This window comes from Tyto alba, unplaced genomic scaffold (assembly GCF_018691265.1).
Source record: "Tyto alba isolate M040663 unplaced genomic scaffold, T.alba_DEE_v4.0 Super-Scaffold_22, whole genome shotgun sequence".
Lineage (NCBI taxonomy): Eukaryota > Metazoa > Chordata > Aves > Strigiformes > Tytonidae > Tyto > Tyto alba.
Window position 1 is genome coordinate 8,724,984 of NW_024881296.1, and position 25,829 is coordinate 8,750,812.

At 39.5% G+C, this 25,829-nt stretch overlaps 1 protein-coding gene across 5 annotated transcripts; it reads left to right on the plus strand.

Annotated features, from left to right (window-relative positions):
• Positions 1-101: 101 nt before the first annotated feature.
• EDARADD (EDAR associated death domain) lies at positions 102-25,829 on the plus strand. 5 transcript variants are annotated; one of them, XM_042796079.1, is made up of 7 exons: positions 7,861-8,181; positions 12,599-12,660; positions 14,341-14,380; positions 17,319-17,407; positions 20,264-20,309; positions 22,818-23,200; positions 23,356-25,829. In XM_042796079.1, exons 1-6 carry the CDS (start codon positions 8,151-8,153, stop codon positions 23,192-23,194), a joined length of 645 nt encoding a protein of 214 aa, XP_042652013.1. In that variant the 5' UTR covers positions 7,861-8,150; the 3' UTR covers positions 23,195-23,200; positions 23,356-25,829. The 5 variants fall into 5 exon arrangements, with proteins under 5 accessions (XP_042652015.1, XP_032865347.2, XP_042652013.1 ...); XM_042796081.1 differs by lacking the exon at positions 7,861-8,181 and adding an exon at positions 102-421 and having other exon boundaries at positions 22,818-25,829; XM_033009456.2 differs by lacking the exon at positions 7,861-8,181 and adding an exon at positions 102-421 and having other exon boundaries at positions 12,602-12,660; positions 22,818-25,829.

Here is a 25,829-nt window from a genome sequence, read left to right on the forward strand (position 1 = left end):
GCGGCGAGGGAGGGGCTGCTGGGCGCGCGCGCGCGCGCGCGGGAGGGTGTGGGGGCGGAGCGGAAGGAGTCGGGTCCTGTACGCGCGCACTGGCGCGGCCCGTGTGGGGGGAGGCACGAGCCGGGGCGATGTCGGCGGGCGGCGCCGTCCTGCGTGGGGCGTCACCCGCGCGGCCGCCGGCGGTAACGCGGGGCGGCCACGAGCTGGGGCCGCGCTAGCCCTGCGTGACGTGGTTGTGTCGGGCAGCGCCGCGGGCCGCCCCGCCCCGCCCCGCCCCGCCGCCGGGAAGTTGAAACGACCGGCGATTACCGGCGCCCGTGCCCCGCCTTGGGCCCGGTGTCTCACAGAGACAAAAAGTACTTCTGGGGCCTCCTCGTCTCCCTGCTGCTGCTGCTGCGAAGTGCTGGGAAGCGCCCTAGAGGTGAATTGTGTTGAGTGTGTAGAAGCGGCATTTTTATTTAAACTGTCCTTTTCTCTCAGCACAGCTTCTTTTATGAGAAGGTATTTATAGGAAGGTGGGCACGCCTAATTTTTTTTTTTTTTTTTTTTTTTTTTTTTTAAGAGTATCGTGTACAGGAAGATAAATACGGCTTTGCCTTGTCTGATTCTCCTACCTGTTCCCCTTCGGAGCAAAGTGAAAGTTAAGGGAAAAGCTACACACTTTCCATTCACTGGCTCTTTTTTGTTTGGTTGGTTTTTTTAGTGGAGGCACAGGCTAATGTGTAGCAGATGGAAGCCTTACATGACGAGAAGAAGGTGTTTTCACGTGTGGTTTCACCTGATACCTAAGATAATGAAATTCCAAGTTGTGTGGAAAGAGGCAGTACTATTTCCCCTCCCTCCTTCTCCAAGTTCCCCATCCCATGTATCTGAGCTAGCAGTCCTGAATTTGCATGTTAAATCAGTTCAACTACCTGAATAATTTATTTTTTTTTTCCCCTCTAGGGATAATTTTCTGCTAGAGCAGCCAGCTGAACTGACTCACTAATGGCTGCTTCATCTCTCATCCTGATCTAGGGGAAGAGGCAAGGGCACATACCCTGGTAGGAAGGAGAAAGGGTAGGACCATACCTTCCAGTGACTTCTTACTGTTAGATCAGCTTAGCTACATCGAATTTTATTATTTTTTTATTGACCCCCTTAGGGAGACTGGAATTGAGAGGTTAAAAGCTATGGTATGACATCAGTTGAAGTTGTCTAGCAGTGCTTTGCCAATAGCTATTGGAACTGGTCTAAGGCCGTTACTGCTGCTTCTTCTCAGTTCCTTTCAAAATGTTAAACAAACAAAAAAAAAAAGAAAACAACCAAACCCCAAACAGCTCAGAAACAATCTTTTGCTCCCAACAGTTAAACGTATATCTGTAATTCACTTCCAGAATTGCAAAAATTCGTATTCCTGTAGGAAAACATGAGTGTTGCACTGATTTCATGTGCAGGGTTGATAGGATTAGGTTTTTATTTTCAATCCATCTGCTAGCCCAGGTTCTTTTTGCACCCTTTCAGTTAGAGGAGAATACTCCTTTACTGGAATATGGAGACAAGCTTTGAGGTCAGGGTAAATATTTCAGAGAGCTTAAAAGTTTTTAGATTCGGCATTGTTACTTACAAATTCATTCAAACTAGTTTTCCATTATACCTATCCTTAACTGCCACTATGTCATGGATTTTGCATTGCTGAAAATGTCTTGAAAAGATGAAGGATTGGTAGCTATGAATTATAAAAACCATGAAATGGAGTAGGCAGTAGTTTTATAGTTTGGTCCCAAAGAGATAATGTAATTGTTCTTTCTTCTCTGGAGTACAGGCAGTACACCTATAATTTGGGAACAGTTACAATCTATTCCTACTTTTCAGCATCAGCAGGCCAATAAATTTACTAGATATTTCAGAAGAAATGGCAGAACAGCTAATGCTAATGTTTACATTGCCATGGTTTGCTCTCACTATCAGTACTCCTTCCTCTATCGCAAGTGGTTTGTATTTCTAACAAAGGAACTGTTTCTGTTTAGCAGACTCGGGTGAATTCATTGTATTTGTTTGCACTTTGTAGCTTTGATTCTGCAGAAGAGTTTCTATCGTGAGTATTTTAAAAAGCCCCAAAACCTTGGAAGAATCAAGCACACTGCAGAAAGGATTATGCAAATTAGATGTAAACTGTCATCTTTTCTAAGTCATAGTGTTCACTCAGTGCAGAACATTTTGTTAGTTACAGAAAGTACTCTGACAGAATATTATCCTGCCTGCATCAAAAGTCACTAGTGTTTTAGTTCAGAAGCATGAGGAATGGGCTGTAGAAATGTATAATTAATAATTTTAGGAGGCAAGAAAAGGAATTTAATTCCTTGTACCCATAAATATTATCTGCTATACCAGAACTGAATTTAGTTTAATAGTGTTTCCTAAACTCTTAGGGTACTTTCATTCTTATTTAATGTTTTAGTGTTGATTTCAACCTATGAATGCTACTTTGATAGCTGTATAAAAATGTTTTTAAAAAGAAGTAAAAATCCTGATATAGGATTTCTCTGGGAAATCAATTTCAGGAGATAGCTGCAGAAGAAACAGTCTTACAATTCCAAACAAAACCTAACAGCATGTTACAAAGCTGGGAGTGTCTACTAAGCCTGCTCCTTTTAAAGCAATTTGCCATGACATAATAATATTTTAGCAGGGGCTGAGGACAAGCCTTTACTGGCTTGTCCAGTAAATATTATCCAGGGATAATCATAGTTTACAGCTTGCTGGGCTTGTGAAAAGAGTCTGCGTATATATTTAATTTTCAGTATATATTGTACAATGTACATGCTTGGCATAAGAACAAATGCTTTCTGTGATTTCATAATACACATTGCTGTTAAAATGTCGACAATTTTATTTGCAAGCTCTAGCATTTTCTATGTTCAAGCAAAGAAAGCCTTGAACATGGGAACTAAAAACATTATTATGTATTAGTAAATAAGAGTTAAGTAATGCACATCAGTCACCCCTTCCCCATCACAATGTTGTTTTCTAGAGTGGACAGAGATCTGGGTGCACCAGTGAGTGAGAGCTGGTCTTTTAGTGGCTATAACAAATGTGCAGTTACCAAACTTGCCTCTGGCCTGCAGAGAGGACACAGTGGGAACTGAACCTGATAAAGTCCTGCTACGTTTCTTGTATTAGCTCCATCGGTGCTTTTTAGTCAGCTCTTGCTTGCCAGAATTGAGCTTATGCACTCTGGTTGTACACAGAAATAATCATCTCTGGTCATCAACTGTGTAAAAATGTATTTTAGAAATTATTATGGACTAATTTAAGTGAACAAACAGGCAAAACAGGGTGGTTTCACATTTCATGTTAGGAGAAGCTTGGTAAATCCCAGCTGCTTTGCCAAGTTCATGAACTAGATTTCAGTAATTTGAAACGTGGATTTTTGGAAATTTTTTGCCCTTGAAACTTCTGCCTTTATTTATTCTTCCAAATTAACGTTTGAATGAGTCCTCTCTAAACTTAGGAGAGTAAACCAGGGGAATCAATATGTCACAAACTTCTGTTTAAGTCTGGCAAACAGCAGCTGTGGGAGTGCGGTGCCTGCTGAGCAATGGAACGTCTTGTGGTAGCCTAGTTATGAAGATTTGACGATACAGTGAGGCAAAGCTGTGGGTAAGAACTTTTAGTGAACCACCTGATGGAAGTACAAGAAGCAGACAAGTAGTGGGGCACATGAGTCCTGTGGTCAATCAGGCCTGCTACAGCTGAAGAACTTGTACACCCAAACCCCTGTTTTATCCAGCTGTCATGAGGCCCAATACAAGTTAAGTTTCCCTGCAAGTCATGCTTCACTGACATTCTGTTCTCACCTACTGATACCTGCCCTAAACCCACAATATATGCTCAAGTCTGAGGCAAGTGTTGTAAATAACTTTTGAAAAGTACCCATGAATGTCTAGACAAATGAGAAAATGGCAGGAGTATGGCCTGTCAATGGCAAAACAATAGGTCAAATGCAGCATAGTGAAAAAAAGGAGCATTTAAAAATGTGAAAATTCAGTAGTATCTTCACAATGATTATGAGGAAAAAAGAGGATCAAGGAAGATAGAATGCAGTAAAAAAGAAAGAATAGCAAAGTACAAGGAGGGAGTACATTTTTTACAAGTTTTTGTAGGTGGTGAAAAATTAACTATAAATCTTAGCTATACGCCTGTATCCTCATTCCTGTTTCACATGTGTGTGTTACAGCTGAATGTTAACAAACTGCATTGTGTAGTGTGTGACAGCATGGTCTGAATCAAGAGTACAGAATCATACATACATGTCATTCCTGTAGTACCTATAATTTTTGAAGAAAGAATGCTAACAAAGAAATGCATGTACTAACTTTGTCAAACTTCTGGCTATAGCAGGCACAGATAAACATAAATAATCATGTTTTTTAAAAAAAAAAAAAAAACAAAACCAAAACACCAAGATTTTTGCACTTGCACTTTCTGTGAGTGTGTTTATCTGTCAACAAATCTGATTGTGAGGTAGAGATCTCAACTAAATTATTATACATTTATGAAAACAGGCAGCCAGGCAGGGGGACCCTGCAGAGGCATAAGCTGCAGCCTGAAACCAATCGTATTAGGCTCGGTGTTAACAAATCAATCTAGAGAAGGTGAAGTTTCACTGTTTCTGTGACACGTGTTTGACTTGGACACAGCACTGCTCCTGGAATGGTGGGAACATTCCCATATCATGCAGCCCTGTAAGGCAAACAAATACTCACAGGCTTATGTAAGATGGTCTAGGTGTGTGTCATTTTATGTATTTTCTCCATAGAATGTTGTTTCTGTCAAATGTCAAAATTGTGACATTCCAGTGCAACTGTAAAAGAACAGACCAACATCATTATTGGCAAAGAAAGTAGTTTTAACGTCTTAGCTGCTGGTTAATTATTCCTACTCCAAAACAGTCTCAGCATTTTAAAGAACTGGTCTAGCAACACACCGAAGCTGCTGACAGCTGAAAGCTATTGATAGGATACCTGGGAGCGAAAATGCAGGGAGGTATTTCCTAACTCTCCTGAAATACATTAGAGGTGAAAAACTTACGTTGAAACAGAAGTATTTTACTCAATATGAACTTCCTTAAATAAAGATGTTTGAAACGTAGAAGGCAAATGACTGAGGAAGAGTAAACAAGGTTGGCACGTGATACCGGCAGGCCCACAGTTACTGTGACTGTTAGCAACCTCTGTCAGGGAGGGAAAGATTACTGTTCCGCTGTGTTAGAGGCATTTGTGATCTGGAACAGAAGCTCTTTATTTCCATGGGGAAAAGCCATAGAGGATCAGTTAGAAAAAAGTTCTATAGCTTTCTTTTTTTTTTTTTTTTTGTGGGGAGATAGCAATAATATCTTGCTGGACAGGAATATATTATCCATGGGAAGAAAGAGGTTTCATCTGCAGCCTTGTGGTCAGAAGGCAGGAAACCCCTTGAGAGTGTGGGTTAGTTATTTCAAACAATAAACTAACTGGCTATGTATTACCACATAGTTTGTAACTCTTTGGGAAAAGTCTTTGTCCTCATCAAAGACGGCTGTTTTTTTGATGGGGCCAGGAAAGGGGTGAGAAGAGGCATGTGTAGACTTGGTTTGTAAAAAGTATTTGAAAATACGAATTCTGTATTTGAGTGGAAATTTACAACATCCCAAACTCTTCACATTTTCATTAGTTACTCTGAATTTAGCAGCTTGCAGGGTTACAGTAAGATAAGATACAGATTGTATTTAAGTATAGAAATTTGATAAAGTTAAACCACAGTTTTAGAGAATGCTGTTGCTTAAAGTTATCTCATTCTGGATTTGTTTTTGTGATACAGTTACATTTAGCTTTGTTAAAATAATTGCTGGCTTTCTGGATTGGTCAATTAAGTAATAAAGATTTCTGTGTCACTCATTAAAGAATGATACAAGAACAGGCATGCAACAGCCAAATTAATCCATACTGTTGACAGTGCTCTAGAGATATTTATATGTAATCGCAGGCTCCTCCTTCATTACTAGGAAAAGATTGTTAAATTACGATGACTAACCTAAGTTTTGAGGCAGTAATGTTATCTTGACTATTTGCTTCTATTATTAAATTCCATTAAAGAGCTCTTTATGAATAATGTGTTTAAACCCTCCCACCTGTTTCAAATTGAAAAGCCAATGTAATTTACATATATACTTCTAAAAACACATGATTTTAAACAACATTAACCAGTTTTGGCTGCTGGCACGAGTGTTGTTCTGCTAAAATTATTTTGTTATTGTTTACTAAAACATTTTTTAAAATCCTAATATAGGAAGATTTCAGGTTGTAAGTTATCAGAAGAGTAAATGCCACATTGGTGGTAAAACCTGGCTTAGCCCCAAGTAATGTTTTGTAGGTTTCTGTAGTTTACAGCCATCTGTGTAACAACAGTACACTAGCAATATTTTGAAGGAGGTTAATGGATGCATTTTTATATAGATTATACATGTATTTATCCAAAGTTTTTGTAGTTACTAACTGTATCTACTTCTGGGGTTAAAACAAGTAGTCTTCAAACAGCACACAGAGGCAATACATACACGCAGGTCCTCAGGGCAGATACAGCATTCATTTTATTGAGGCATAAATTTGACAGGTTTAAAATCCAGAAAATTCTTAGCTCTATTGTGGCTTTCTCGTTCCTTACAGTTATAGGAGACGCTGCAATTATTACTGTAGCATTTGTGCAGATCTGTGTTGGTAAGAATACACTTTCTCTGCTCTCTAATTCTCAGCCCTGTTATCCATCACCAAAAACATTGTGCCTCTAAGGAAATCTATGGAAACTTACAGAGTCAGTAATTTTATTTCTAATTAGACTTGGTGTTTCCCTTCTAAACTAAGAAACGCCTCTGTTCTCTGAGAATGAGTTTCAATATTAATGTGTAAGCAATCGGAGCCAACCCATACCTTGAACAGCCAGACTCCAATGATACACCTGAAAATTACTTCTTTGGTTTTTATACATCGTGAATTACAGAAATATTTAGTGATCTGATAGCTCAGTTTTGGAGATTAAGATATATAGAGATACATTTATGTGTTTGTGTGTGTGTATAACCCAAGGGCAAAACCTCCATTTATCTCAGGCGAAATAAGGGTGATGCTCTGAATCTTCTAAATACCATGTCAGTACTCCCACTGGTAGGATGATGTAGAGGTACACTGTAAGAGCTCTCCTCAAAAAGACTTGCTCCTTTACAAGAATTCACAAATTCAATAACAGATTCATTGCAAAACATTAAGATTATTGATATTAAATGAAAAAAACAAATAGCAGGATGAGTCATTGTATTCAATCTAAATTCTGAAAATAAGAGCAATTTGATCTCAGTCACTTTTTAATTTGTAACATGCATGAGAGATGGAAAATAACCTGTGGAAAAGCACTTGATTTTTAATGCTTTATGGACAAGTTACTTCTAGTTACTCCAGTGTAAACCAGTTGACTGAAATGGAGCTCTCCCAGTGTAAGAGAGTTAGGCTGTGAAGTTATGTCATTAATGGGTAAGGTGGCTAACCCATAAATGTAGTCTTTATAATGGCAAACTCAGTTACACTGGTTTCTTTTGTTTGCATTGTACAATAAATAGCAATACATGGTATTTCTTATTTAGAAAGTAATGTCATGCACAGACCCCTCTTAAGAAACTTGTATTTATTTAAGTATATTGAAACCTTAAGTGAGAGGATTGGCCGGAGATGACAGTGGGGACCCAAAGCAATTGCATACAAAGATTTGACATCATCGTGGTATCGGAAGCGCCTGCAGCATAAGAGGACGAATTTAAAGTATTTACGAAGAAGCTGGGTGCAGTTTACGCAGGAGCGGGAGCACTTGATCTTATGGCGCCGCGGTAACTTCGGGTCCGAGCCAGCGCGACTCCATCAGCCGCGACGTGCGCCCCGCGCCCCCGCTGTGGGCGAAGCGCGGCGCTCCCCGGGCGGGCGGCGCTAACCCGGCGGGAACCCCACCCGGGACCGCCCCCCCGGCCCTACCTGCGGCGGGGCTGCGGCAGGAAGGGGGCGGCGCGGCGGGGCGGCGGTTCCGGGCACGTCGGCGGGCGCCGCTCGTTCCTCCTGCACCGGGACCCCGCCGCCGCCGCCCGCCCCATGGCCGCCCCGCAGGAGCCGCTGCCCCCAGGTGAGGCTGCCGCGGGGGGCGGGAGGGAGGGGCGGCGGCGGCGGCGGCTCCGAGGCCCCGCCGCGGGGAGCCGGGCGGGCGGGGGGCGGGAGGGAGGGCCGGCGGCGGCTCCGAGGCCCCGCCGCGGGGAGCCGGGGGCAGGCGCTGCGCGGGGGTGCGGCGCCCGGCCTTCCCGCCCCGGCCGGGGGTGACCCGCGGGCCTGGCTTACGGGGGCCAGGTGAGGAGCCCAGCCCCGGCCGAGGTTAACAGGGGTTGGTAGTTGTTCCCTTCCCCCTCCGCACGCGCTAATTAAGCACGGTAATAACTTATCATGTGCTCGGCTGATGTGCTTTAGTGCAACTTGTCAAGCCTGCTCCAGTGTTTAGCGTGCGAGTTAGCTTGTGCTTGCTAACAGCACATTACAAAGCTAGTTTCTTAAAATCCTGGACTCCGGGTGGTTGGGATGCCTACACTTTTTAACTTACATGGCTAATGGTGCAAATGTCTGGAGTGCCTCATCTCAGGTGTGCCAACATCACAGTTTTTCCCTACCTATCCGCTCAGACAGGGACAGAGCTTTGAGCAGTTAACTAACCAAAAATGCACAAGTGCTGATGGACTTACATTTTTCAGAGAATTGAATATTCTAATGTAATTTGCTGTATTTTCTCCTCTTTCTCAGATATGAAGTTCATGTTATTTGGTCAAAGCACCATTGTTGATTTGAGTTTAATCAAAGGGTTCATCTATATGGACAACATTTGTATTTGGGTGATTGCATTGTTCAAGTTGTACCAGGGTGTACTATTAATGTGTATGCCCCACCTTGGTGTGAAAGAGGTTTTACATGTGTATGGTTTTGGACTATGTGACTATGGTAGACCTTACATTCTTCACTCACTTCTGGAAGTTTCAAGGATGTGTTGCAGGGAAAAAACTAACGGAGGGCAATACGGTCTCTGCTACGTGGTGCTTTGTGAATCCCCTCCTACTGAAAGGTCAAAATGCTGAGGTCTCTAAAACTGACCCTCAGACTTCCTTCCAAGGCAAGGATTAGAAGTTTGAATGTGTATCTGTATATGCATATATACATCTGCATATATGTAAAATTGACCAACTGTTCACGCTGCTAAGTGCACAGCATCGCATCTCTGCTAGAGTAGCAGTATTGAACAGAGTGAAATGGTGGCGATGGGTACAAGTCTACTGTTCCTGTTGCAGACTGGTTGTACTGGGGAGGCTCAGGCAAAAGAGCCGTGGCAGCCGCCGAGCAGTGTGCTGAGCAGCAGGAAGGAGCCTTGGGAGCAACCACCGAACCTGACTGATGTCTGTCCGAGTCAATTTGCACATACTGATTTATGTCCATCTGAGTCAACTCCCCTGTGGTTCCTGGCAGAAGTGTGAGGAAGGAAATGTAGGCTAGTGGCTGTATTCTGTCAGTGGGGAGTATGGTGACAGTGATTTTTTGAGGAATCCTGGATAACGTTGTTACCAAGCTGTCTGTCAAAGTCCCTATGAAATCAGACAGTCTGTACTGCATAGTCAGACAGATGACACCTGTGTTTCCTGTTGGCCTTTCAACATGCAAAATGTGGATGTTTTACATTTGAGATAAACAAAGAAATTTCCTCCCAGCTGTTTTATGCATCTGCATCCAGCTGTATGACATGACCTGCAGAATGCTGTAGGAGATAGGTGTGGGAAAGAGAGGACACATAGCATTTTAATTCCCTTATTCACAATTAAATATTAAGTCTGTTGTTTTAAAATCATCAGCCTACTATCAGTTGTCAACAAGACCATGATGAGTCATCCGCAGCTAGTACGTGGAACTTTTATTCTCAGGTACAAATATTCATACACATAAATGCCACTTACAGAAAACATTGGGACTTGGTAGTGCCCTGCAACCTCAAAAACATGGAGTTTGCTGTTCTTCATATAGAACTAGAAAAACAAAAGGGAAGAAATTGAGGTATAGGGGAAGAAATACAGTTTTCAAATATTTTTCAGGATGGATAATAAGCAAGGAAGATGCAGTCAGATTCACACTAACTGTTTCTGTGAGACCTAGAAAGTAGGAGTCAGTTAAAGATACCACCCTGTGCCACACCACCTCTTGAAGGGTCACTCAAGGGTCTGTCAAATCCCTATTTGAAATGCCCGTATTCTTGGAGCTTCTGTCATTTTTTCAGTGCTTCCCTCTGGATTATGTAAAGTAAATTACCAGTGTTGCAGTGTACCTTGGCCATGTCTTGGAGATGTAAGAGAGAAGATAGGGGATGAAACCCTTACCATATCTACATTAGTCACCAAGGTTCACTGGGGCGTGGACCTTTTGTGGGGTCTGCTTTCATCTACCTCAAGGGTGCTGTTATATTACAAGGGCAAAAGAAAGGTTTTTTAAAACTCTTTTTTTTTTTTTTTTTCCTTAATGCATCTAAGAATCCATAAGGAGGAGCTGCAAGGCCTCCAGAATAAGTTGATAAGTTGCATGCTTTGCCACTGGGTTTGCTGGGTCTTTTCTGACACTGGAGAAACTGAGACTAGGGATGCCTGGGCTGGCCTTCCTCCTCGGAGCCTTTTTTGGCTCCCAGTGTCACCTCCTTGTTCAGCTTTCCTTTACAGGGCGGGCTTTCCTCTTTGCCCCAGCTCCCTTTACAGTTCCTTTGCAGCTCTCTACTACAGTTCCCGTTTGGATCCTCCATTCTGGCCCTACTCTCAAGCAACGTCTTAAAACAGCTTACAGTATTTTCTCATGCCCTAGTCTGACTCTCAACCTTTCCGCATTTGAGTTGGCAAGTTTATGTCAGTTTGTGCTGGCCCTTGCCATCAGGATAGGCTTTATCTGGAATGTTCTGTTAATACCATGTTTCTGGAGCAGGGATTTCATAGTTACCAAAAAAGGCACATGTGACAAGAATATGGGGTTTTGGTTGTTTTTGTTTGGTTTTTTTTTTTTTTTTTTTGACTCTTCTGCATATGTGTTCCTAAACTTTGTACTGCAGTGTGAACACGCTCATCTGAAGTTTCATAGACCTCTGCCTTTTTAAAACCTTGAGTGTGCCTGTATGCAGAGGCTGTGCTCGGGCCTTGGAGATCTGGCCCTTGGGATCGAGTGCCACCGGCCTGGACAGTGCGTGTGGTTTTAGCATTGCGGGCAGGGGCTGGGCACTGCACCGGGCACCCAGGAGCTGCTGCTGCTGCTGGGGCTGCCTCACAGAACCAGGAGGGAGACCGGCTCTGTCCTGGAGCCCTGGGGCTGCTTCTGTCCCACTGCTGCACACCTTTTCTGTTTTCAGGCCTGTTTATTTTACTGTATTGCATTGTCTTATACTTTAGCTTGTTGTTCTGTTTTATTGAGTAGATTTGTAGAAGTAGGTCCCAAAATAAACAATTATGTTAAATTTGAGTTGGTTAGGATAGCGTCTGTGTAACTGCTGTGCTGTTTTGGGGCTCAGTGTTAATACTGTGTGTTTTGTAGTTAATTTCTGGGACTGTGTTCTAAATGCACAGATTTCTGTATCTGGGAGAAGCTAATCACCAAATATTGATTCCAATCACCTCTTACTGGTTGTGGCCGAAAACATTTAATGTGTACTTGTAGTAAGCATAAGGACTTTTAGAATGCAAGTGACAAGAATGGAGTAAAGATCCTACTACTTAATTTAAAATGCTTTTTTGGTTTTGGAAACTGATACTTATCAACAGAAGAGATTCATCAAGGAAATGTCAGGACAATGGTAAATTACAGGAGTGGTTGAGTGAATCCTGACTTCTGTATGAGATTTGTTTCAGATTCTCTGAGCACATTTGGTCAGTCCCCCACTACTATTTGTCAAATTAGTCATTGATGCAGAGGGGTTGACATTTAATTATTCACCTGCAAGTACTTCAAAGTTTTATTTTTGTATCCTTTTAATGTTAATATAATTGGAGTTTATGATTCTACTGTATACAAATAATTGCATTTTACCTCATATATGCTTTTTTTGTTTGGTTTTGTACTATAGTATGTTGTTTATTATAGTATTCATTTTTGTTGTAGTGGGTGTGTTTACTGTTTGAATTACCGCTTTGCGGAAAAAACAAAGAGCTGTCACTGCAAAACTTTTAGCAGATTTACTGGATTTTATTCTTTATTGTAGAATTGCTTTGTGATTTATTTTTTCTTTACTAAAAATAATTTCGAATTTTTACTTTCTCTTTTGTTAGCTTAGAGTTGGATTTCCTTGTTGCATGTACTTTCTCACCTATGTGCTAGTAGTTCTGACATTTTCTAGTTTGTCATGTTTTCTTGTGGAAATGTAATTTGACATAATGCATGTAATGGCTGCATAGTTATGCTTTATCTTGGTCAGACAAAGAAGGAAAATATGAATTGCCAGATGGAAATACTTTGAGGATTATGCAGTGATAAAGCTTTCTTATTTCCAGCAGATCATGCAGCAAAAGAGCCCGTGGAGGATACAGATCCAAGCACTCTTTCCCTAACGATGGTATGTGTTTCTGGTCTAACACAGTTAAAATCATTATAACTCTCTACAGTTATTTAGTGCAGAAGTAAGGTAAAACATTCAAGGATGTTAATTCAAACTGTGCATATATATATAGGGGTTTGCTTATCTATATGATTGTATAAACAAATTTTAATTTACTAAATCTGTACAGTTCAGGTGTGAATAAAAATACCAGTAGGTACTTAAGCTGAACTGGATATTACCAGCTGAGCTCTCTGTGGGATAGTCCTCTGGAGGCTTTTTTTTTGTTTTTTTCTTTTTCATTTAAAAAACCCCATAAAACAACCAAGGAAGTTTGGTGCTGACGTTCTTCTGCCTGTATGGGTCCGAGGGATAACAAAACCCACCAAAGGCTTAAAATTTCAATTGAGTTATTCCTTCCTGTACCTATTTTGCCTGATGAGTTAAAGTCATGGCAAGGTAGGACCAAACAGCAGTGCCTTACAGCAGGCACGGGTGAACCCAGGGAGAGGCCGAACAGCGCGCTCTACTGCTTGCTGGCAAACAGGGTAGCGCCGTCTACGACAAGTTTTTGTGTCTTAAGGTGTTAAACACGCCAGCCTCGTGCTGAGACAAGGAGTATATCAGGTAAAAGCAATATGAAAATCTGTGAAGACTTTTAAGAGTTTTTAATGTTGGTATGGATTGTTTCCTCTGGGGAAAAGATGCAGTGCTGTGTAGCCCAAAGATTGCTCTCTAGTGTAGTTATGTAAACAGATTAAAATGCATTGGTTTATTTTATGGATGGCAAGTGAGCAAGCTGTTGCTTTGCCTTGGTGTTTTCTATCCCTTTTGAAACTTTACAAGAGGGAGTCAGCAGGAAATTCTGAAAATTTCACTAGTACTGATCCTTCACTGGGATCCATTATTGCAGTATGTGTACATGCATATATGTTAGCAGGTTTTAATAAAAGATATAGACATTGTTTTTGTGCACTGGCTAAATTAGATACTGTGTTTTGCTAGGAGGAGTTTTTAAAAGGTGATGGAAAGTTGCTATGTCTGAAAAAAGTTAAAGTTTGTTTATCTCCCCCACTCCCTTAAATTAAGAAGTCTTTAATCTGTTTGGTTGGATATGAGCATCTATAAAAGCCACTCCAGGCAGCCACACAGGGTAGTAGGGATCATGGGGAAGAAGGTAGATTTCAGTAAGTTACAATATGCTTGGAAATCAGCAGCTATCCCCTTAAACTCAGTAATAATAGTTTTCTATTTCATCTTAGTCAGCTTTTTAATTCTAGAGCAGAAAGGAAAAAAATTTTCTTTCAGTACAGTAACATTTTAGTAAAAAGCTTGTATCTGCTGAAAGAGCTTTTGAAATCATCTCTATTCCTCCTGATGCATTACCTTTTCTAGATTATCTTGCTACTGAAATGCAAAATTTATTTCCCAATCTCTGCTTTTTCACTAAAAAGTAATACCTTTAAAAATATTGCAGCAAAGCAGCAATCTCAATTTCTTATGCACATGCTAATCAGTAGTGTTAGTAGCATCTCAGTTCCCACGTAAGAGCAGTGTTTCTATATCTGATTGTAGATAGATCAGCTAGTCACAATTTAAGAGATGCAACTCTTAAATTATGCAGTTTTACATACTCTTTCTCCATCACAGTTACACTCAAAATAACAAACATCTGTGTCTCTTGCCTTTTTGTGACAGACTGAAAAATATCCTGTCCAAGACACAGGATTACCTAAAGGTAAGTATTGTGAATTTTGTCTATTCAGTACCATAGAGCTGTGTTGTTATATCCGATAAAACCATTATCCAACAGATTGAAATACTCTTACTTTTCCCTAGATATTTATGTTTTAAATGTAGTGTTGTCTTCTGTAGTTTTAAGGTCAGTTTGGTGTGTATATGTAACTTCTGAAATTTTTTCCAAAGTTTGGTTTTGGTCTAAAAGTCAGTCTAAAACTATCATTGGAAGATCTTAGTTCTCAATCTGGAAGGAAAATAGAGTAGTGCCATCGAAAAACAGTGTGTTCAGAGAACAGATGGTAGAGACGTGATAATGTTAGAAGGTGGCTTTGAAGATATTACGAATGCTTTCAGGTTATCAGAAATATAATCCAGACATACCTTTCAGGTCTCTTACCTCTGATTGCAGTCTCAGCCATCTTTTACCTTCAGTGGGTTATTCACGGGATCTACTTGGCAACCGAATATAGGTCCACTCTGCACAAGTTCATGGCTTTCCTTACTACAAATGGAGGGAGGAAGGGGAGGTTCTATATTGCAGTGAAGTCAAATTCTTGGATTACAAAGTGTGAATATCCCCTTTACGATTTCCTTGACATGTAGGGTGGGTTTTTTTATCACCCTGGGCTTTACCATTGGCCTTTGTCCAGGGAATGCACTGACAGGGGCTCAGTTGAGGAGCCCATTGCAGGTAGGGTGTTCTCCACCCTATGTTGCACAGCAGGTCTGCAGCAGGGACAGACACACGAAACTATGCAGAAGCGGCTAGTTACAATGGAAGCTTTTGCTGAGGAGCATCAGCAATATACCGCTGGGGTTAGAGACTGTTTTGGGGGCTTGAGGGAGCCAGCCACAGGAAATGAGCATCTTCGCAGAAGTGCTGCTCAGTAGGGAAGGAGAATGCAGGATGAAAGCTATTTGAAATCATAAACTACTGTTTATTTGCAGGCAGGTGGTTTGTTCCTTCAGAATTGTTTACTAACACTGAAGCAATTTCTCTGTAACGTTCTTTTCCATGTCCTGTTTTTTTATTTCACCCATGGCGTTAGGTCCTCCTGAAAATTAATTAGATAAATTTCTAAATTTCAAATTTGTCAAAGTTGTTTGAAATCTGAGATTGCATGTTTTAAATGCATTTGATCTAAAAAGGAAAGCTGAGAGGAAGTAGAAATTTAAGCACTTTCTGTAGAAAGGAAGTGAACTCAATTTATTTTTCATTTTAGTTTCTGCTTCCTTTTGCTAAGTGTAAAAAGATGTAAGTACTAATATAGTGTGACATTTCTCCTTTGGGGTAGAAAGTGATACAATTATCTCTTAATATTCTGTTAATTTCCATGATTAAAATTTTTCTTCTAAGAATTGCTTTTCATAACTAGTTCTATAAAAATACTGACTTAGAAATATGAATCTGTGAGCTAAAAAGTATTACAGATGTGCAGGTCTGATCCTGTGTAACACAAAATTCTATTGCTTCAGATCTAATGTTCGAATTAGAAGGGTACATTGGGGAGGGCTGCTTGGTTGCTTTTACAGGTCAATTAATGGACCGTTTTAGGACCATAACTTATTAAAGGTCTTGGCACCCTCTAGTGGTTATGAATTAAAGGTGAGTTGAGGGAACTTTTCATCTTGCAGGACTAGGCTTAATGTTTACATCATGTTTTGATTATAATTCTACCTCTACTCAACTATAGAACAAATTTCACACATAATGTTTCCACGCAAATGAAGTGGAATTTTGATGCCCATACTCTGCATTTTCAGCCAGAATTTATTTTTTTTTTTTTATTTCTGTTGTTGTACTCTCTGGACCTACAGTCAATAAAGGTGATCCTTATTAAACATTTACCCTGCTGGGGGTGGAATACTATCTGGTGTTAAGTTTTAACAAGCTGATACAACCAGAAGAGGAGGAAAATAATGATATTTTTTTTTTCTTGCAAGCATAAGAAAGAATTCTTTGATTGAGATCAATTTATTGAGTGAGATAAGGAAATATGTCTTCTTTCTGTTATCTGACAATTCATAAAGACAATAGTTGTTCTTTAATGAGATCTTGCCACTAAACAAACAGCAAATGGAAAGGTACCAGCACTACAAATGTAATCACCACCACAGAGAATTCTTGTGTGTAAAAACATATAGAATATAACCTCTTTAAGCTCGTGTTAATGGTTGGGCAGCACCTGACCCAGGGGAATTATGCAAATGGTTTGATGATGAAGACCTTATTAATTGTGCAGAGTAAAATTTGTCTGATTGCATAAGGTTCAGAAGGGGCTTATGTATCCCTTGTGCCCCATTTTGATGGATGAAGTGAAGCTTGAAAGGTAAATAGAGTGTGCTTTACTGGGGAACATTGTGCTTTTCAGTGGACTCCCAGGGCAGTTGATAAGCACACTTTGAAATGGATTATTTGACTGCTTCGGAAAACTCTTGTGTAGTGAAGATAAGTAGGATGAACCTAATTCACAAAGAGGCAGAATAAAAGATAAATATTTGTGTAGTACATATTTCAACAATTATAGTTGTAAGTATTATGAGAAAAGAGAGTAAAAATCATAGTGACTTGCAAAAATTACAGTGATTTACAACAGTTGTCTTCAGCCTACTTTGATGTTAATGTTCTTTGGCCAGCTTTATGAAAGAAGAACATGACTCTTCCTTCAAAAACAGTGTGTTGTTTGAAAAAACAACTGCTACGTTAATATCTAATCTCTGCAAGGATAATTTTTCTTCTCACAGTCATACTCTACATGATTGTTGCAGTATCTGCCAGTTTAATATTTTGAGTTTTTAATCCAGATTTTCCCAGGGACTGACCATGATATGGAGTTAAACTTTGTATCTTAGCCATCTGTAATTTATATTTGATAGTCTTATTATTTAAATTTGTATTTGGGTGGAAGGCTAGTGTCTCACAGTCTTTGTCTTAGATGAGGAGTACCTAACAGATCAAGTTACGTTGGAAATTGCGTCTGTGAACATAAAGACCCTTACGTCAGATTCTGGCCTAATCCAACAGGTAAGAAAAATGGTATCTGAATGTGAACTAAGTTATTGCTGTTGATTAAATAAGTATGTTAACAAGTATTTTCAGACTATATCTGGAGAGCATGGAATTACTGAGTAATACAAGCCAGAAATAGGCTCTCTTTTCAAGAGTTTAATTAAATGAGCTTTTCTGGAGAAGAGCAAAATAAAGGTTATTTAATCACTAACGTATACTTTGTATTTTAAATAGGTTTAGATTAGTGTGTAGATGCTCTGAAGGAAAGCTGACAGAGAATTAAGGCTTTGTCATGCATGCCCTCCCTCTTTCCCGCTGAAAATCAAGCCAGGGCAGAGAATAAATGAAGAAGTAAGGGATCCTACGTTTTGGACTCCTGGTGTTTTGCCCTTAGGGAGGCATTTGATTGTTCTGCTTTGACTTTGGGATACTGCTCTTCACATAGTGGAAACACTCTCCAGTGTTTGTGAAATTTTACATTGCCGTAAGGTGGGCAGTGTTGAGTGATTCCATGGTAACCATCTTTCAAGTGAATGTTATTTGCTGAATTTCAAATTGATTCTCCTTGGGTTGAGCAGAAAACTTGGAGAAGAAAAATGAATGAACATTTTCCAGCAAGACGGAGAATTAAAAATAGTTCCTTATGCCAGAGTCCCAGCTGAATTTCATCAGAAACAAACATGGGTTTGGTATGCATTTCACAGATGATGGAGGTAACAATCTCATTCCCATCATCAAGAAGAAAGCATTTATTGCTAGCTTAGAATCACTATGAAGATATTCCAGTGTATTAGGGTGTTAACGATTCTACAGACCTGGAAAACTTTCTACTTGTCTTCAGGCTGTGCATAGGTTTATGGCTTTGATTAGACCTGTAGAGGTTGATTGGATTTTAATTGTGGGGAAAAAATATTCTTGCTTAATGCCTTCATTTCATGGGCAGTAACATTACATTGTCTCATTGCAATTACACTACAAGAAAATGATCTTGAATAAACCTAAGTGCATCTGGCTTGATAAAAGTGGATAATAACTGATCAGTAACAATATTAATTTTGAAAACAGATGTACGGCACAGGTAAGTATCTATGTTTTTCTTTGTACTTTTTGCAGTACTAGCCATTCTTGTTATTTTTATCGCAAGGCATGAGTACCATGGCATCTCTTAAAGACATTTAGGTGTTGAAAGCTAACACAATATGGTTTGAACTTTCATAAATTCAGGAAGTCTGGGAAATGTTACTGAAGCTCTGGACAGCAACTTAGCTATTACAGACTAAGTGAACAGTATCCTAGTATCCACTTTTCTTCCCCCCCCGCTTTGTTTTTATTTCCTTGGTTGTTTCTTTTAAAACAGACCTGTGGGGAAGCTGAGCTGTAATGGGCAGCTCCTTATTCTCCCAGTGAGTTATGCTTCTGGCAATTTGCTCCTCAGGGGTCACTAAAAATGTTCTACCTTCCTAAGGAGTTTTTGGAAATGGAGACAATGACTATAAATCAGGATCTCCAGATTTAATTTTTCTTAAACTTTGTGTGCTCAAATGTTGCCATGAAGGCCAAGTTCATGTTTAAAAAGCTCTGTCCAGAGAAAGCTTACATGGTGCCAGTGGAAAAGTAAACTATTAGAAGATAATGGCAAGGATTATTATTGTTGCAAGTGGCATGTGCAGTGTTAGATCTCTCCTGAGCAGAGAGCAGACATTTTGTGAGGTGAATTGATGTTGCATGTGTGATCTTGCAGTTTTCAGGGAATAAAGACATGCTGAAAACAACATGCAAATTTTTCCTTTCCTAATATAGTCTTTAAATATTTTGGAGATAGTTTATCTTCTTGATAATTGGACTGTGAACGTATGCATGTTCACCACATCAACTGAAACTGCCTATATTCTATTTTTAGTTGATTTCTTAGTAAAGAAGGTGTAGCAAGTAGGAATAGTCTCTTATGGTATATTGTTACCCAATTGACTTGTGTTTGCATGCACAGCCTGCAAAATGTTAAGAAGCCTGCTGTGATAGTTTTGGAAGAATGATGCAATACAAAAAATCAATAATATTTTATTTTAGCTATCTAAGGCTAAAAATCCCCTTCTGCTTTCATCTTTAAATCCACAACAGAAGAAAGCTATTTCACCTGTCTCCACACCTGTGTAGTTAAAGTAAGGTCAGCTACAGTATCCCACAGTCCTAGGATCAAGGGTGCTGTCCTTCCAGTCTTAAGACGTTGCTCTAAATAGTAGAATTGAAATGTTACAACGTGTGTTGCAGTCTCAGGATGCTAATAATTTCATTATGCTTAATTAGCAAGCAAAAAACCACTGAGGGAATGTTTACTTCAGACAGGGGGAGGGTTAGACATGAGCCAGCAGAAATGTTCAAGTCCACCTGTTGTCTAGAAAAGCTTCTTATGTATGTAAAGAAGTTTGTACAAAAAAAAAAGCTCTTCCACTTTTCCTAGATCAATGAAACAGTGCTTCAGTGCTGCATGTTACAGGCAAGATTCTTGTTTGGTTTTGTTTTTTTTTCATTACAAAACATTTAAAAAATCTTTTTAATCAAACCATATGAATTTTTGAACAGCTGTTGAGGGTTTAAGAACAAATTATTCAAAAGGTGTAAGCCCATAGCATATCATTGTTCAGTGAATACAACCAATAGGGCAGTTTTGTGAGCCAGAGCATGAAAATGCTACCTGAAAAGGCTGCAGATTGTCAGTAATTCCTCAAAACTGGATATATTCCCTGTCTGACTTTACAGATAGCTTGGGATTCTTCTAAGTAACCTCCTGCCACTCATAAATTAGCCAAATAGTTATTCTGGTGTTCAAATACATTGTTTTGTTTTGATTTATATTTATTTTCTGCTTTGTAGCCAGAAGACAAAGACACGCAAAACCATACTGATGAATCACTTTCAGGTAGTATGTCAGCTTTACTGTTCTACACATTTTATTCTTGGAAGTACTTTATTAAAAACTGCTATTTGTCATAACCAAGAACTGCCTGGGTAATCAGTGCTCGTGAGGCTCATTTCATTACCACTATCATTTACAGCTTCCTCTTTGTTCTAATGAGGTGGTGATCAATAATGCAGAACATACAACATGCGTAAGTTGGGCTTTCCAGATACATCTAGTACATCCACCTTTGGAAGAAATCTGTAAACAGCTATCAGGAGAGAGCAGAAGCTGGCAGTGGGCTGTGGGGAATTTATCACAATTGTATGAGCTCTGCTGGGGCTGGGGTGTGTGTAGATGATACACAGACCTGTTAATCTAACAGTGAACAACTGAGAATTTCCTGTTAGTAAGGAAGCTTGTCCTATCATGTAACAGGAGACTCATGCAATTGAGTGAGTAGGTCATCATTTGCTCATCAGTGTCTAACAGAGGGCATCTTAGAAAACCAGGATTTTTTTATAATGCTTTTGACAGTCTGCAAATGGTATGGCACAAGAAGCAGGTTGGTTTAGTTTTGTTTACCTATAACTGTGCCCTGTGTTTTCTTTACCCTTTCTTCCCCCTGCTTCCATTGGAGGATAACACTTATTCTGGCATCCTTCCAAAGCAAAGTAAGATGAAATTTAGATATGGTGCTCTCCTGCCCTTTGAGCTCAGCCAGAACTTTGATTGGGTTACATTCATTTTGCCTTGTTTGTATAACTAATTATTGATATGAGTGAAGCAACAAAGTTCTGTCTCACTTCAGCAAGAGTTTAGGGTGCACAAGAAGAGCAGAATAGTTCTGTTCTCATACATATTTCTGTAGAGAACAGCTGCAAGGCCTGTAGAATATCTGTGAGCAAATATGTCACCAGAACATGTTTCCCATTAACAGGGAATCTAAGCATTTGTATGAAGTTATGTGTCTGCAGCAGTGTTGTTGCTGCACGTCCTAACTTGTTGAAAACTCCAGAAGTTGTCTTTGGCCTGCTAAAAAAGCAAACTGATGAGCAGTGTTACAAAAATAACAATAGCTTGTTCTTCCCTTAAAAACAAAACAGGGCATCCAGCTGATTTGCTTTTATCAGTACTAATATTCAGAATTAAAAAAATCACAATTTTATGGTCTTCCTAGAATTTTCACACACTCTGACAATAATTACTGCAAATTAAAAAACCAAAACCAAACGCAACCTTAACAGATGCTGTTGTCTGTATGAGTACATAAGTACCAGATTTGCCCTTTGCCAGAGATACTGTCCAGGTCTCGTAGACCAGCACTGATCCAGCACTTGTACATTGTATGTCACTGATTTCTGTTGTTGTTTTTAATCAATATTTTTATTAATATCACTTTTCTTACTGTGGTGTCCCTTTTTCAAAGAGTTTCATCCCAAGTAGGACCAGTTACTTCCTTATTTCAAGCTGTACAGTGAGGCTGGAGGGCAGAAGCTTTAGAAGGTGCCTCTAGGCTGCATCCATTATCTACTCTTATTTGGAGATACCAAATTCTCTCTGCCTTCAAAAAGGAGCGCAGAATGTTAAGGTTGTATCTGCAGCCAAAAGGCTTCAACAGTCCCCTACACCACTGCAGTGTTAAAGGTCTTGGTATTATTATTTAACTAGAAGTATGACTAGGATTGGTTTCTACATGCTTTTACAGGTTATAAATATATAAGATAGTCCAATAGCACCACATTGTTCACAGTGCTGGGGAGACACACTTGTGTGTGGGAGACCTCTAAATGGCAATTTTCGGTATTTGATGTAGATTTTGGAACATATCACCACCTACTTCCAGCAACGTGATATTTTTATTTTTCTCACACATGGAGGAGTATGCACTTTATTCCTTTCCACAATGTACATCTAAAATAGGCTTGCTTGGTAGAACAGGGGCAGCTTTTATTGTAAGAGCCTTTACAAAGCAAAAGAACATTTCCACTTTTTCGTTGTGTTAAAGTACTAGATGTTAGTTGTGTTTGCAGCCGTCAGCAGAGATTCTCCTGGTGCAGATATTTCATGTTGTTATGAAGTTCGCAGCATCTCAGAAGTGGAAAACGTTCCTTCATCCGACAAAACATGTAGACAAGATGCATGTAATGCACACATAATCCTGTTGGTGATATAAGCAGAGGTTATGGCAGATTTGAGGAAGCGATGTAGTTCCCAAAAACAAAAAAGGGGAATATCCCAGCTCACACACTGTATTGAATTGCATGCCTTTTCTATAAAAGTACAAATATGGTACTTTCAAAATTATTATCCTTTTGATTATAGCCACTGAACATAGTGAAGAGAGAAGTATTAGATAGTTTCATGAGTACTTCATAAGGAAAGGTATTACACGTGACTGTTCTGGCTTTTTCAGATACAATTCACAGGAACAAACAGTTTTCAATCCTTTGCTTTTAATTTTTTTTTCCTCAGTGGAACCATAGTAATAGATCCTAACTTCTTCCCATGTAATGATTTTTACTGCAGATCTCAAGAAAACCTGCAAGGAAAATGGCACCTGCTCCTTGTGCTTATTCCGTGCACCAACCATCAGTGATATGCTCAATGATGAGGACTTGTTGTACACAGTGAGGCTAAAGCTGGATCCCTGCCACCCAACAGTGAAAAACTGGAGAAATTTAGCAAGCAAGTGGGGGATGACTTACGATGAATTGTGTTTCCTTGAGCAGAAGCCCCAAAGTCCCACCTTGGAATTCTTGCTACGGAATAGTGACCGGACTGTGGAGCAGCTGATTGATCTCTGTAAATTTTATAAGAGAATCGATGTTGTGAAAGTGCTGCTGAAATGGGTGGAGGAGGAATGGCCCAAGAGAGGGAACAGAACTTACCAGAATGACTTGTAGGTGAAAGTAAGTTGTTAGTCCATATGTGTTAAACTCTGGGACTAGCTGCCACTAGTACATGGGAAGTTTCCCTTGCAAGAGAGAGAGCCTGTACTGACGGTTTGTATACTCTGTAAGCTTTATGTACTGTATACACATATATGTATGTTCTGTGCCCTCAGGGTTGCAACAATAACCTTCCAAAAGTGGATGGAAAGACGCAGATTGTGTTCTTGAGTCTATAAATGCCTTCAGTTTCTTTGCTGCTGCTCATGGGCTTCCTAAGCAGAAGAGGCACAAAAAAGCCAGACCGCTGGTTTTACTGCAGCAGTTGTGAACCATGCCAGTGGTGTGCTGTTGCTCTTGGGAAAGCCACAATTAGAAGGCAAGTCTCTTATCCTTTCTGGCAGCCCTTACACAGTTTTATATGTTCTACCTGGTAGAAGGTGAGGATTAGGTGTTATTTTTTTCTTCCCTGCCCCCCCCCTTTTTTTTTTTTTTTTTTTTAAGCATTTAACACTGGTTTTGGCACAGGAACGCCTCAGTGTTGCAAGCAGCAGTTTGGATTTTCATGTTACAATTAATTCAATGTTTCAGCATCACATTGAGGCAAATTAAGCTTCAAATCTCTTTTATAAACAAGAATAGATGTTAAACAAAATTATTTTCATACTATTATGTCATAGGGCATATATTTAGTATAGAAGAAATCATGCAATTCAGAGGGACTTTCCAGCCCATAACCACTAAGGACCAAAAAAACCAATGAAAATGCTTTATACTTAAAATTACTTTCCAAAGTTTTTAAGACAGTGTATACTCTGAGTGCACTTATCTGTTTATCTCAGATGCGTCTTTCTTTGCAGTGTGAGGTGATGGCTAATGCCTCACCCACAATATATCCTTAGTATTGAGTATAACTTCCCTTTTCACAGGCTGTGGTTTTCTTTACAGTCATGTGGGTTGACCTGCTTTGTGTCACACACCAAAGTAGTTGCACACCTGTGTGAAACTAGCACAAGTTTATGTATTGATTAAAACCACTCTAATGGGAGATGATTTAATCTACAGTCCAGGTGGGTGGTTATTGAAGCACTTATGGTTGTTTAGACTGGTGTTTCTCAAAGAATTTTGATACTCTGAATTACACTGTTTACACTTTAAGTATTTTAGAAATTGATCTTTTTTCTACCATTCTTCTGTGTTACAATGTTTTAAAAAAACTCCTGAAAAATCAGTTATACAATATGATGTATAAAGTACTTATAGCAATAATACCACACACAAAGACATTGTAACTTAAAAATACTTCTGGTTGTTACCCTTCCTAAAAGCATCTCAAACAATACTAATATGTACATAGGTGTATATACCAAAACACTGGTGAACAGTATGTCAAGATATGGGGCAAAACTAGAATGGGTTACAGCTTGATGCACTGTTTATTTTTCTCAAGTAGAAATATCTAAGAATTAGTAGCAAAGCTGAGGTAAGTCTAATGCTGTATACTGCGTTTCTTACTGTAAGAGAATGAAAAGGAACCTCTAGTAATACTATACTATAGTGATATTGTTACAGAGGAGCTAGAAGTAAAGACTAACATTTTCAATGTCAGGCACTAGTGACTGGAAGACTGGAATTTTTAATAACTTTTTTTTTTTTTTTTTTTAAAAAACCCAAACATTCCTTAAAAAAGCTGCTACTCCTTAGACCAGTAAGTTTTCTAGCCATGTTTTAGAGAGGAAAGAGTACTGCTGTATCTTGTCAGGGCTACAGTTCAAATGTTTAATGTTGCTCTTCTAGAAACGGGTTTCTTGATTTCTGTCAACTAACTTTTGCAAAAAATCTGTCTTTAGTTAGGAGCTCTAGAATCAGCTCTGGGGACTACTGTTGTGGCTGGGCTGCCTGCTATTTTCAGTTCTTACAGAGGCATCTGTTGCATACGTACAAATAGGTCATTATGCAGCTTGTCCAACATAATCCCCATACCTTGGTCCTACTGTATGCATGATTTAGGATCATGTGTGTCTGTGTGTTAAGTTGTTGTTCTGAGTGATGAGTGCTGGCATGTATGTCAACAGCTTTTGTCTTCCATAACATACCACAGCTGTAGGTGTGTGGTATTTTAGTATGGTCTGCTTTGATAGATCCAGTCCAGCAAGGAGCTGGAGCCCTCACCAAAGACTCACAATGGGAATATGAAATGATTCAGCAGCAGCATTTCTGAATCAAGATGTTCAACTGAAATCTACCCCTTTTCCTCTTTTCTGACTAAAACTTATAAAATTTTGAAGAAACACTGTTGTCTTGTGGAAGTGAGTTCTGATCCCTTGAAGATCTTAAAAAGTCAATGTCAGCTGCAAGGATTCATGTCTGATGGAAATAAAGCTGCTTCTGAGTTCATTGATGGATTCTGTATAAACTCAGCACTGAAGGTTGAAAATGTTGGCCTTAAACTTCATCACACACTGGATTACTTATTAGTATACTTGAAATATTTTTTTTTCCTTTTTGTATGGCATGAATTGAGATGTATACACTTTTTCTAGTTTTGTATCTGTTTATAAGATATTGGGTCCGAGTGTTCGGTTTATTCTTCTATCTTCTGTTATAATGTATACTCTTTTTAGAAGAAATACAGATTGTCAGTGTTTGA